The 14,461-nt window shown below is 35.4% G+C and overlaps 1 protein-coding gene across 4 annotated transcripts in view; it reads left to right on the forward strand.

Annotated features, from left to right (window-relative positions):
- The first annotated feature begins 6 nt into the window (after nucleotides 1–6).
- The window catches only part of LOC125936203 (DNA repair protein REV1), a 36,648-nt gene continuing 22,193 nt past the window's right edge, over nucleotides 7–14,461 (forward strand). For 2 of the 4 annotated variants that reach the window (XM_049650181.1, XM_049650182.1), the window contains exons 1-5: nucleotides 7–684; nucleotides 3,426–3,533; nucleotides 4,911–5,027; nucleotides 9,474–9,582; nucleotides 13,901–14,029. In XM_049650181.1, coding sequence (XP_049506138.1) covers nucleotides 30–684; nucleotides 3,426–3,533; nucleotides 4,911–5,027; nucleotides 9,474–9,582; nucleotides 13,901–14,029 — 1,118 coding nt within the window. In that variant the 5' untranslated portion in view covers nucleotides 7–29. Of the gene's footprint in view, nucleotides 685–3,425; nucleotides 3,534–4,910; nucleotides 5,028–7,412; nucleotides 7,613–9,473; nucleotides 9,583–13,306; nucleotides 13,389–13,900; nucleotides 14,030–14,461 lie in introns of those variants that run through there. The other 2 variants (XM_049650183.1, XM_049650184.1) reach the window with 2 other exon arrangements.

Here is a 14,461-nt window from a genome sequence, read left to right on the forward strand (position 1 = left end):
AGACAGAAAATGAAGTCAAAGTCAATGGAATGAACAGTTGGAATGAAGAAGATGCCAATAATGATTTTAGTTTTGCGGAGCTGGAGCACATCCTTCCAGGAAGGAAACAAAACGGAATTCCGCATCACAGAGACAGCACTGCAATTTTTAATGGACATACTCCTAGCTCTAATGGTGCCTTACAGATGCAGGATTGCTTGGTGCCCATGGGCAACAGTGTTGCCAGCAGGCTTTCTCCAGACTTTGCCCAGGAGGAGGAGCAGGCTGAGAAGAGCAGCACTGACTTCAGAGACTGCATTTTGCATCAGTTGCAACAGAGCACTAGAAACACAGATGCTGTGCGGAATCCACACAGAACTCATTCCTTCTCCTTATCATCTTTGCACAGTAACACTAAAATAAATGGTGCTCACCACTCCGCTGTTCAGGGGCCTTCAAGCACAAAAAGCACTTCAGTACCTGCTCTTAGCAAGGCAGCACCTTCAGTGCCATCCAAACCTTCAGATTGCAATTTTATTTCAGACTTCTACTCCCACTCAAGACTGCATCACATATCAATGTGGAAGTGTGAATTGACTGAGTTTGTCAATACCCTACAAAGACAAAGTAGTGGTATCTTTCCAGGAAGGGAAAAGTTAAAAAAAATGAAAACAGGCAGGTCTGCACTTGTTGTAACTGACACAGGTAGATACTTACTAACATTGTTTTCTTAAGAAACAATAGTACTTGACCATTTTGTTCTTAAGGTGTCACTGGTATTCTGATCAGTACTAAGCTCTTATCAAAGTCTTTAGGAATATCGGGGCATGTAAGTTAACAGTAAGTATAGCAGATTATAGAAAGCTTTCTTCCTTATTAAAATATTTTTTACAAATTTAGATTTAAATGTTGGCTAGCTGAATATTTTCAGGTAACTTAAACAGTAACAAGGTTGGGATTCTGAGCATTCATTCCTCATGTAGACCTTGTCAGTTGTTGAAATTTTGAACTGTGTAAAATATAACATGTAATTCTATCCAGTGCTCAAATTCTTGTAAGAATAAATTGGTTTGGTAAGAGTAACTTAATTCTAGAAGCTGGCATCTGAATGATTTTTAAATTATTAAAGAACTGACTTAATAGCTACTGTAATTACAGTGGTAAACTTGTAGTGAGATTAAGTATTTTCACATAATAGTAGATGGGTTAATTGTATTTTGTTTTTTAATACTTTTCTTGTCTTCAAAAGCAAACAAAACCAACAATTACAGACTGTATTTCTATGCAGTCATTACTAATTAGTTTCTGGTTTGAGGTTTTAGATAACTGTTTACAGAATATATGGTTTTGTTTTGTTTTTTTAGAGAGATATCTCAGATTATCTCATATTACCTTTTAACTTATAGCTATGGAAACTGAGGTACAGAGAGAAGCTCATGGTTCTGCCCTAGACAGTGATAGAGCTTCTCCCTGTGGGTTTTTTTCTATTATGTTTTGTTGTGTTTGATGTAGTCCTAAATACTTTGTGTTACTTATGAGATATTTCAGAATAATGTTACAGGTATTAGATTATCCATTCATCATCCCTTGGCCTCATATGGTAAAGGTCATTTAATTTTGAAAGCTGCAAAGAATTATTATGAATTAGTTTCATGAATGGAATAAAATGATAAATTTTTATGTTGTATGAAAGCATTCAGTAGGTGTTTGGTATATGCATTCTGTACTACTTGAATATTTAAAGCAGTTATTTGGGGTTTATATTATGTTTATATAATATTTATATACAGCAAAATTATAATTGTTAAGATTTATTTTCTAATAATACAGAGGATAGCAAGGAAGTGCATGGCTTGAGTTCAATAATGTATCCTTAATCCAAATTCTGGCTCTGCAGGGCCATGGGCCAGTTCACCTCTCTGGGTCTCAGTTTCCCCTTCACGGTGGAGTGATAGGTGGTCCATGGTGCTCACCTTGTGGGCTTCTGAACTTAAGGGAAGATAACATGAACAAAGGCTTGTTGCCTTGCACATAGTGAGAACTTGGTGCTTTCACACTGCTTTCACAGTCACAATTTGGTAAATGTAGTAGTCTGAACCATTGGGGAGTAAAAATGTAAGGTTTTGGAAGCTTATTCTGAAGACTTAACACCTTGAGTACTAGTATTCTTAAACCTATCAACAGAAAACTTTTTTATGAGATTAGAACTTTTTTTTATTTTAACGTTTAGTTTTTGAGAGAGACAGAGCGGGAGTGGGGGGGTGGGCAGAGAGAGAGGGAGACACAGAATCCAAAGCAGGTTCTGAGCTGTCAGCACAGAACCTGATGCAGCCCAACCCGGGCTTGAACTTATGAACCACGAGGTCATGACCTGAGCCTAAGTCAGACACCTAACCAACTGAGCCACCCAGGTGCCCTGAGATTAGAACTTTTTACAAGCTTGGAGTTCTTATTTCCAAGAATTCTATTATTTTAGAGGACTAAAGGTCTCTAAAGGACTAAAAGGTCTAAGGATGGAACTGATAAAGAACAAAGCTCTAGTTGTGGCTGGATTGGTTACAATAACCCTGATAAACCAAAATACATAGCTCAGGGTGATTAGAAGGCAGAGTCCTTAGGGGAGGACACTACCCTTTTCTTGAAAGTGGCATATATGCTTCAGAGCTGATTTTTAATAGTGTTTAATGGCTAAAGGAGGAAAATTGTATATATTTACCTACAGATTTATATGTAGGTATTTGTTCTATAGACTTTTTCTAACTATATCTAGAGCAACAATGTGATGGTTCCAGGGCTCAAATCAGACTGCCTAGAGTTGAAATCCAGTTTGGCTTCTTCTTACTGGCTGCATAACACAGTCATTAACATAACAATATTAATCTATCAGATGGACCTAATAAGATTATATATTTCATCATATTGAGAATTTTAAATAAATACATGTAAACCTCTTAAAACAGTGCATGACACCTACCAAGCACTCTATACTGGCAGTTTTTACTGTTTTTTTATCAAGGAATATTTGTAGACTGCATATGGAATACTGATCATCTAAAGTTACTTAGCTCCACGTAACTATATGAAAGTACTTTTATACATTTTAATAAAATATTCACACAGAAATAACTAAGTATTTAGACATACTTTGAATGAAAGACTTAATAATTCTTACAGTATAGATTAGGAAAACATGCTATCTTCATAATTGATTTCAAATTATGTTTGCAAACTAAATTTATATCTCTGGATTATGTTTAGAGCCAAAGAAACTGACGTTTGACCTTGCTTGAAGTGATTGAAATATTCTGTAATAGACACTGTATTTTTTTGAGACTTCATTCAACTTATAGGCACTTAAAGTACAGTTTTTAAAATTAAATAGACCTGATTTTTTTTTTTATATTAAAAATTAGCTTCAGGTTTGAACATTTTCTTTTTCCTTCTAGGAAATATGTCAGTATTGAGTTCACCCAGGCATCAGAGCTGTATAATGCATGTTGATATGGATTGCTTCTTTGTATCAGTGGGTATACGAAATAGACCAGATCTCAAAGGTCTGTATTCTTGTTCATATTTTAAGAAAACTTGATATTGTTATAAATATATATTCTAAGGGATCATAAAACCTTCAAGAAATATTATTTTTATTTTCCTGGGCAAAATAAATCCCTGCTTCCAAGTTTTCTGACTCAGTTATCAAGAAAGATAAAGGGAAATTAGAAACATTTTGTTCTCCCTGTGGAGGTTAGGTCTTTTAGGGAAGAATACTCCTCTTCAGCTGAAAGATCTCATCTAAGACTAATAAGACTGGTACCTGCATTGGGCATTTTCTATATTTTTACATATTTACTATTACTTGGTTATTAAATAGAAATTTTATGGTAGCATATTCCACAGTTTGGGTCCATGCGCTTTCTTTCTCTTGGATAAATAACTTGATTAACTGTTCTGATGATGCTAGCGCACATTCCAACTTTTTGGTTTGAGAATAATTTTGCATTAATGAATATTGCTGAGATATGCTGTCATCTTTGTTTTAATGGAATTTCAGATATTTGTGAGTTAGTCAATACTTTTAAAAACATTTATTCTGGATTTTTCAGTAGTTCTGTCTGTGCTTGAAAGATGTAACTATTAGCATTTTCTTCTGAGAGTCTGTTCTTTTTCAGGAAAGCACAGAAACTGCTGGTTAACACCAGGGCTTTATTTGTGTCATGAATAGCTACTGCTTCAGCTTTGAAGGGAGTTTAGAATGTTTAAAGAATTGAGTTTAGCCTGATGAGTCACTCTGATGGTAGTATTTTTTATCCTCACAACAAATGCATTCAGTAACATATATATGAATGATGCATGCTATTGCTTTAAGAAGTTACAGTTCTTTTGTAACTTAATGCATACAGAAGGAAATGATACCTGAAAGATTTTATAACTAAACCAGAAACTGAGGGACTGTATTCTCAAGTTTATTATATAGTAGGTCAGATTGTGGTCCCTTTGCATATATGTTTCTCTTGTAAAATTGAAAGATTGGATGTTACCTTACTTTTCTGATACGAGAAATATAAAAAGTCCAGATGTAGTTGGTTTTCTTACCCTCTCCCACCATTCCAGTTTCAATCTAGGATCTGAGTTGACTCTTCTCTACTGTAAGAAACCAAACAAAAATCATGGGAAAGGAAGTGATAGCGTTTTAACTTGAATAAATATATCATATTGTCATAAATAGTTTACTTTTTGGAGGGTGTTGAGAAACTTAGATGATTTTTGTATGGTGATTGAGAATGTTTAAAGATACTAGCTCCTTATGGATTAATGTCTAAAGCTAAAGAAAATATGTCATATTTTTAAAACTTTTGAAAATGTTTCCTTTACATATTGCCATGTTAACATTCCTATATTTAGATTTAAAAATAATTTTTTTTTCCTCACAGGAAAACCAGTGGCTGTTACAAGTAACAGAGGCACAGGAAGGGCACCTTTACGTCCTGGCGCTAACCCCCAGTTGGAGTGGCAGTATTACCAGAATAAAATCCTGAAAGGCAAAGCAGGTACAAATGAGCTCTCTTTGAAGTCATAATGCTCCTGTTGAAGACGTCTGGATATTGCTGCTGGTATTGTCATTACAGAAATGAAAGAGTTGAAATAATTAGCTTTTTCATTCAAGGGTTTTAAAGGTGTCAGTGACATCTTAAAGCAAAATCTGCATGCAATACAAATGACTGGTTTATAGTCCTGCTTTGTTGAATTGGATGATGATATTTTCCTGGGATAGAAAAGAATGTTTTATAGGGTGTGATTAGTTTGCTTTGTGTATATTTAGATTGGGATAAAAATAAAATCATGGACATCATTTTGTGGTGGTCTCTAGACTCAAGTTGATTACTAGTTGTTTGGTCACTGATCAACAGTAAAGACACTAAAGATTTGTGTGAGGCTGTGGAATAAGAAATAGTAGGACTTTATTTATTGGAATAAGAAGATAAATACTAGGAATCATTCCCCATATCTTTGTTGAACCTGTTTGAACATTTTCTTGCCTCACTGGCTTTTGAATTTTTTGCTATTAATAAATAAAAATCATAAATTATACTGATCACAGTATTATTAACATTTTTATGTCTGTTTTTCCCCCCTGAGTAAATTCCCTGAGAAATATTTGATTAGAAATTAAATTCTTTGTCATTGATCAGTTTCCTCTTGAATGTCTGCAAAGCCAAAAGTTTTTAAAAATTAATTTTCCAGAAGAATATTAATCAGAAAGTAGTCAGAAATATACAGGGGAATGGAAGGCAAGCAGTTAAATTTCATCCTGATTATTTCAGGTTCCTAGTTTTCAGTTATAAGAATTTGGGATTATTTTAGAAATGATCTCATAGAAATTAAGGCAGAAGGAAAGCCACTGGGCATATCTGAGGAGTTTTTTTGAATTACAGTCTTTTTATTGGTTGTGATTATCTGTTTACATGGTATGAATACAAAAGACAATAACTAGAGATAGAACTTTATGCTTCATGTGTACCTGTATTTTCCAGATTTCCTTTCTCTTGGTTATTTAAATCTTTTAAGAGATTTTTGACATTCCAACATTTTGTGTGTCATGAATAGATCTTGAAGTAGTCAGTATTGAGCTTAAGATTTAGTTGTATTGTGGTATGTGGCAATATGGGTAGTTTCTTAAGTATTGGTAGTATGGTTTTGTGCTAGGTTGGTTTCTAGAAAACAAGTAGCTTAAGGAAATGCATACTTGTCACATTGGGCAGTCAGTGAAAAACTTACTGAATGAGCGTTGAAAGAAGAAAAAATACCATGGACATACCGTTCAGTAATGTCTGTCAGTTATGCAGTACTCAGTTTCTCTGGTGGGTAGAATCTTGTGTTTGCTACACACATCTGTATTTCAGCAGTCTCTGCTTGGAAGTTTGGCCTTGTCAAGCACACATCCCTTAGGAGTAGCAGAGAACTAGTCCTCTTACATCTTTCCTTCCTTCACAAGTGATCTGACCACACACAGTTTATTAACAGAATACAGTTGTTGCTTACTTAATTATCTTCGTCAGTTTAGCCACTGGATTTTCATAACACTGTAATGACCTTTTATAATTCACATCCCCTCCACCTCTACATGTGGTAGGAAATTGGAAGGTAAATATTAAGAGAAATATTGAAATTTCACTTGACATTGAAAACTGTCAAAACTAGTTTTTCTGTCGCTAGAACAGGTGAATATAATACTTTGCATTTTATATTCTTTCTTTAACTTGATGTCATTCACTTTTATGTCCTAAGCCTTTGACCCATTAGGAGCTTACCACAATATTTGTAACATAAAATGAACAGATTGTTCTTAAAGTTTGGTTGCACCTAACCTTGTACTTAGAACTTGTTTTTTCAGTGCCTTTGCTCTTCTTTCCTTGTTACTCCCTGATCTTTCTTTCTCTGTGTCCTTATAAGACATGACATCAAATTTTAAAATATCGAGGATCAATTTAGGAATTAGAATCTTTGGCTTCTGCACAGTAGCTTTTAAAACAAAAAAATCAGTTCTGATTTTTCAGCTTGTACATCTAGGCAAAGTAGTAGAACAAATAGCATCTTTAGCCTTTTATAGATAGAAACTTTAGTTTCTTATTCGTCATATTAAAAAACTCTTTGTCTAAATACACCAGCATAACCAAGGGCTTTCCATCCATGACTTCCTTTGGAAGCTGCTTCCTGAACAGTACTCAGCAGTGACGCTTCTCATTGAGGGGACCTTATTATTTGGAATCCATTTATACTCAAGATTTTGTGGTTGGGGCCTTTTACCCTTTCCTGGATTCCAGGATGCAGATGTTTTCTTACCCCTTCAACAACTTCAGTGTTCATTCTAAAGAACAACAGTTTTTAAAATCGTTTTAGTCATAGATTTATTCTCAGCGATTTCTTTTTCACAGACTTGGGTCCCGGCCTCTGATTTCTCCAACCGTTCCTCCACATTCTCCATGTGCCCGTCTAGTTTGTCAAGTTTTGATGAGCAGTTCTCTACTTTGCCCTCCAGTGAGGACAGTGTGTCCCTGAATTTCCCTGAATCTCCCTTGAAGCAACTCACTGCGCTCGTGGAGGGATCCCTGCACTCTGCTGCACTGTGGAAAAGGTCAGCCAGCCCAGTGAAGAGAAACCCGAGGTGCTGCCTCTCAGGCAGGGCATTGGGAGCACAGGGAGCACAGACACTGTTCTCACCTCCAGCATGACTTTCCTGTGATTTTCCAGACAAGTATCGTAGATTATTTAACTAGACTTTCAAATAGAAGTCACCTAACTCCCCAACTTTCAAGGCATACGTAATCATGGTTATACCTGTGAAAGGCAGCTGGTTGTGGCTCTTCAGGCTTCAGCTTTCTTTGTTGTTGTTGTTGGTTCAGTGGCAGCCTCTCTTGAACTATGATACTGACAATCCTGAAATTTCCTAAAGATTTTCAGCTTAGAATAATGGACTATGAAAGCTGATAATATTTAGCCTTCTAAGATGCTTCAGAAAAATGGGGAAGTCTGCTCTGCACTCTGTTTTTAATGTATCATAGTATAGCATATGTGTATCATAATATATCAGAAATCATAGCTTAAATTTTATACTCTGCTGTTTTAATTTTTGAGGCAAGTGGGATTTGAGCCCATTAAGATACCAGTGCTTTCAGTTTGATTTGGGTTTATGCTTTGTGTGTTTGGGTGCCGGAATCCAGAAATACTTACGTGGGTTGCATAGTTGGGTAAAAGATGTTGACAGTTTCTGGAGTCAAATCAGGAAGACTTATTTTGGCCCATAAAGCCAGATACTTTGCCATGTGTTCCTGGGGGTGCTTTAACTTGGCTGATTTTTCATGGAACATTGTGTCTCTGAAATAAACAGAAGAGAAATCCTGGGTTTGCTAGTTATATATTATACTCAAAATAGGTTTGTCTAGAATTAATTGAAGTGGTATATCTTGGCTTGTTTTACTAACTACTGGTATTTTTGTTCATAATACTAGAACTATGGCTGAGATTGTGTTTCAAGAATATATGTTTTTAAAACATAGTCTTGGAACTTAATATCCCAAGAGACCAGGAACTGAAGTTGTGTTTTAATCTTTCTCAGTTGCTAGTGAAGCTAAAGGTACTAAAGGAGGTAAAATGGCGTGCAGTCAGTACTCTGCTGATAGGTGCTTTTATAATCTTGTGTGAAGCTGTAAATTGAGTTTGGATATTAAAAGATACTAGTGAGTGGTACTGTTTAGGCTAGAGTTGTATTCTGTAAAGCAATTGGTATTCTGATCACACCTGAATGTTTTTAATTGCACATGCATTGTTAAGCCATTGAGTAGAACTTACTGAAAGGTGGGCAGTGTTGTGAAGCTCTTTTACCCGATGTGTGTTCAAAAGAAAAACCTTAAATTTAGGATGAAACCTCTTTCTGGTATGCGACCTACTGAATTGGATCGAATGACTTACAGGAAATTGGTGTTTGTTGAGCATGTTGTTCAGTAGCTTTAAGCTTTGGAGGTAGTTTATTTAGGAAATAGCAAAGAACATTCAGAGAAATGTGTATTTTCCATTAACTTAAGTTTCCCATTACAGAGAGCTGTATAATCCTTTCAAGGCTAAAAGAGGGATTCATCTTCCTGATAACTTTTCATCCTTTTCATCTCAAGAGACTGTTGAAGAATGTTTTATATTTATCTTTTGATATATTGTGTAAAAAAGAAAAAAAACTAAAAAACTCAAAATCTTTACTAAAGTGAACACTTTCAGTTTATTACACATTTTTGTCTGACCGCTGATGAAGTATAAATGGAAACAAACCATTTTAGAGCTATAAGTTTTCTTTTATTAAGTAAGGAGACCAATACCAGTGGATATAACTATTTGGAATTTGCTATGCATTTATATATGAAAGGAATGGAAAATACATTTCTTGAATGAAAGTTAAGGAAAATGAGTTTCCAATGTATAATCATTAAATTTTATTATTTTTAAAGCAAAGATACCAGATTCATCAATGTGGGAGAATCAAGATTCTGCACAAGCAAATGGGATTGATTCTGTTTTGTCAAAGGCTGAAATTGCCTCTTGTAGTTACGAAGCCAGGTATGTGGAAATTAAGTCTATTGTAATACTTACGGATAGTTCATCATTTTTACAGACTCTTTTGAAGTGGATTCAGACGTGCCAGTCATCCCTGTATTACATGTTATGGAAAGAAATATTTCAAGGCTTAGTCCCTTCAGTTCCTTTTTTCCTTTCACAAATGCTAGATAACTTTAAATAAATACCTTACTTTCCTGATGAATCGGTAGGTCCTACAGTGGAAACCAAAAGAAATTGGGCATTGCCACTTTCAGACCATTGTCTTTTGAAGGATAGAATTAAAGAATTAGATATTTTTTACTATTCATCTATTCTGATCACTCCTTTTTATAGTTAAGAAAAGTCCCTTGCAATTTAAAACTCGTAATACATAATATTTTCTTAAAATTTTTTGTTAAAACTTGATTGTCTATTAAATTACAAGTAAATGCGTATTGGCATACTCAATAATCTCCTCACTTAAAATTGCAGACTGTTGTCAACTTGTTAGTACCAACTTTGTGTGTAGGTCTTTATCTTACAGTAACCTTAAACTCTCATTACAATGGGCTCTGTTAGTACAGGAAGAAATAGACATTATGTATGTGTTCCTCACACTTAAATCATTTAAAACTAGAAGGAGTAATAATGAATTGATTAATTTGAAAGAGCTGCCTCTTTTTTTCTTTCCTGATAACTGACACTTTCTACCTTTATAACATTTACATATTGTTGGCAAGCGTTAAAGTATTTAACAATTATAAAAACAAAGAGTCCTACATCAGTTATATTTTTCAGTCTTTTTTACTTATGCCTTTGTCATTCATACTTTTCTTTTTTATTGAGATATAATTGGCATGTAACGTTATATTAGTTTCAGGTGTATAGCATAATGATTTGATATATGTAACATTTTTCAGTCCTAATTAAAAGTTGGGGTTGTTCAAGCAAGTCTAATAGGAACAAAAGATATTTCAACATCATCTAACTGAAATAGTTTAAAATCTTGCCAGTTATTTTATAAAAAGGATACTTAAGAAAACTTTGAAATCAAACATACGTAATTATAAAATATTTTAAATTACTTCCCAATTATGACCTGTGAAACTTTTACTCCTAGACTGACTTTGCCTTTCTTATTGACAGAATTACGTTTTAACCTTTTCATTGTTGATAATGCAGCCCAAGAGTTGAAAATTTACTTTAATAAAAATGATAAGTCAGATACAAATGCATTCTGGATTGTTATATTTTTATTAAGCCAGGCAGTTTAAAGCTGATTTTGTGTTGTGCTCAGTAAGTCTAGCTTTTTTCCCCACTGAGTTGTTGGATGATGACTTGTGCCTCTGGTGTCTGGACAGTTGTGTTCACATGTGGAGGGCATGGGGAAGCTCAGGAATACTCTCTCGGTGTTTGAGTTTTGCTCAGGGCTGAAGTGAAAGCCCCACCCTCTCTGTATTGCTGCTGAAGGGTGTCTCTTCTCATTCAGCACCCCAAGCTGAGTGCTGGTCAGAGGGTAGCAAGGCTGCCTCGGGGGTAAAAGTGTTTCCTGTTGCTGATGGCTTTGGACACAAGTAGCCACAGCTGTAGGAGGAGCTCTAGGAGCTCTACGCTTCTTTTGGTGTTTGGATGTTGCAGTCGTTATTGCATCAAAGATAGTGATTGTCAAGCTGAATGTATTACAGAATAATTGTGTTACGATAATATGGTCCAAATACTATGCAGCAAGCCAGTGAGGTGGTAATTGTTTAAGGAGAAACATAAGTGATGAAAATGAATTTGAGTATAAGTTGGGGGAAGAAAAACCCATAAGAGTGGAGTTTTATCTCTTATTGTGATTTTCCTTTTGTAGAAAGCTGTTGATAGAAAGTCTCTAGAAAACAATTCTTGGATACCCTTTTCTTGTCCAATAATTATATTTTCCTTAGGTGAGAAGATTTGTTAAAAATTTCTCACATTTGCATCAGAGAAATGTTTTTAGGGTTGGAGTAGGGACTGGATATAGGGATGGGCCTCCCAGTTTTATCCATTGTTGAGTTTCCAAAAGACACAGACTAATAATGAGGTCAGGAAAGGATGGTATGTACACATGAGGGTAGAAATTATGGAAAGGTAGAATGTATATACGAAGGCTAGAATATACATTACTGTTAGTAGTTTTACTCATACTTAACAGAAAGAGCAAGATTTATACATAAGTGAGAAGGTAGATACATGGATGAATAGGAAGTGATCTATGAATGTCCGAGAATCACATATTTTTTAAGATCAATCATTTTTAAATCTCTGTTTTCATGCACTTTTGTAAGGACGCTTTACTGTTCTTATAGTGATGTGGATACCTATTAGCACATTGAATGGGCAGTGACATACATGTGCAGTGTAAACCTGCAAATAAACAATTTTTGTGGCACACACTGATAAAGTATTGGTAGTTTATTCTCTGTGGGATCTAGTTGACAGGAATAGATAAGCCACTGTAGTGAAGGGTCACTTTATAATGTTTTGTATTTGCCTTTACTCATTTATTTTATATGAAACAAATCCACTTTCCCAACTACCAACTCAAGAGAATTTTGCTTCCTTCCCTTAGTTATGGGAACCCTCTTAGGTTCCCTTAGGTTTTCCTTTTTTGTTTGTAACTTCCCTAGTGTTTAGTGGCTCCTAAACATTTCTCTCCAAGATGTATATGTGCACAAGTACATAAATAGATGTCTTTTGTTTTGCTAATAAGTAACATATCCCTGAAAATTTTTGAATAAGTGAAAAAATAGGAAAATACAATTATTGTAAATATAAGAATATAGTATATAGCAGTTATGTAACACATTCTTTCAACAATGAATAATTACCTTTAATTTGTAAGCTTAGCTTTTGCATGCTGAACCTACACATGTAGCATTATTGAAAATATCTTAAACTGTATGTGTTTGTATATAGACTTCAAAACTTTTACACACACACACACACACGTCCTTGCTTTACTAAACAAGGTCCATTGACTACGATCTATTATTTGGTGGGTGAGTGTAGTAGGAAGGGTAATCCTTGTGAACGTCATGGGGTCTGTTTTGTTTACCATGTTTTACCTATCACCTCGCAAAATACCTCAGACATAAATTTTTGTTGAATGAATGAAAAAATTTTCGTTGCCATATTGTTTGTCAGTCAGCACTTCTTTTACTGTCATTTTTCCTTCCTATTAGATACTTCTTGTCTACTAGGAGCTTTGAAGTCAGATAATTTATTACTGTTTTTGTGTCCATCAGAAATGCATATGATTTTGCATTTACTTCTGAGTAACTTGGAGGATTCTTTTCCTTCTTGGCTTTCGGTGGTGTGAGATGGGGAGGGTGCCAGAGATTTCTGAGTAACTGAAGCCTAGTATTTGTATATTGTTTCTCAAAACAGGGCACACTACCATACTGAGTAAGCACTTAGTAAATATTTATTGAAAAAATGTATAGAATAACTGATGTATTTACACAGGAGTATGTAATCTGGTGAAACAGTGCTTATTATTTTGCTTGTGTTTTTATTTTAGTATTTTTTCTTGGTTTCATTACAGAGTGGTAAAATGGAATTTTACTAATTATATATAATTCCATAATTACAGTTTTGTGCTGAATGCTCCAAATATCAAAGGTAATGTGGGGCATTGAGACACGCAAAAGATTTAAAATTTACCATTTTCAATTAGGTCCCTCAAAGTTCTGGAACCCTGGCTCCTGCCCAGAGTGATGTCCTACCATATACAATGCTGTTGGCATCTCAACCACTGTGGAGCCACTTCAGGAGCATGGAATTGGTCAATTGGGAATTGGGTGGTAATAGGATGAGTACATTTTGTCTGTTTGTCACATAGCACTGTTTTGTGTAGTTCTTTCGTTTATATTCTTTGTCTTTGGGGGATGAACCCTGGCCAAACCGTGCCATGTGTTAGGGGAAGAAAACCTCTTTTTGACAGCACATTCCTGCTCTGTGGTGGTTGTGATATCACCAGCATATGGCATGCTGGCATCTCTGCAAAGGGGCCAGAGGTCTGAGTCTTAGGAGAAATCTTCAGATACAGACAAGAGCCAAACCTGGTCTTTTAATAACATATTTTGGCACATTTACACATGTCATTTACACTAATCAGTCAATTGTGCATTTTTCCTTTGGGGGGGAAACAAACTTGAATTTTTCTTAATGCTTGTTGTTTATCCCTAATGAGAATTGAGTTAAACGAAAAGTATATATTACTGGCATGGGGACATACTGTCAACATTTGATATTTGATTTTGCATTTGAAAGTTATTCCTAGTATAACATTCATTGTGTTTTATTCTTTCTCTAGACAAGTTGGCATTAAGAATGGAATGTTTTTTGGGCAAGCTAAACAACTTTGTCCTAATCTTCAAGCTGTTCCATATGATTTTCATGCATATAAGGAAGTTGCGCGAACAATGTATGAAACATTGGCAAGGTACAGCATATACCACAGTCACTTTCATGTCTGTTCTTTTACTTCTTATATTTAATTTTTTTTTTCAACGTTTTTTATTTATTTTTGGGACAGAGAGAGACAGAGCATGAACGGGGGAGGGGCAGAGAGAGAGGGAGACACAGAATCGGAAACAGGCTCCAGGCTCCGAGCCATCAGCCCAGAGCCTGACGCGGGGCTCGAACTCACGGACCGCGAGATCGTGACCTGGCTGAAGTCGGACGCTTAACCGACTGCGCCACCCAGGCGCCCCACTTCTTATATTTAATAATGAAGAGAATCCAGCTTTCTTTAGGGCTGGCAGGGTCATATTTGCCAGACTCTTAACCTCTTTCAGTGTCCCATTCCTCAGCAATTCCAGTAATCAGTAGCTCAATCTTAAGGGACATGTTTGCACTGCTCAAACTGTTCAGG

Source organism: Panthera uncia (assembly GCF_023721935.1).
Source record: "Panthera uncia isolate 11264 chromosome A3 unlocalized genomic scaffold, Puncia_PCG_1.0 HiC_scaffold_11, whole genome shotgun sequence".
Lineage (NCBI taxonomy): Eukaryota > Metazoa > Chordata > Mammalia > Carnivora > Felidae > Panthera > Panthera uncia.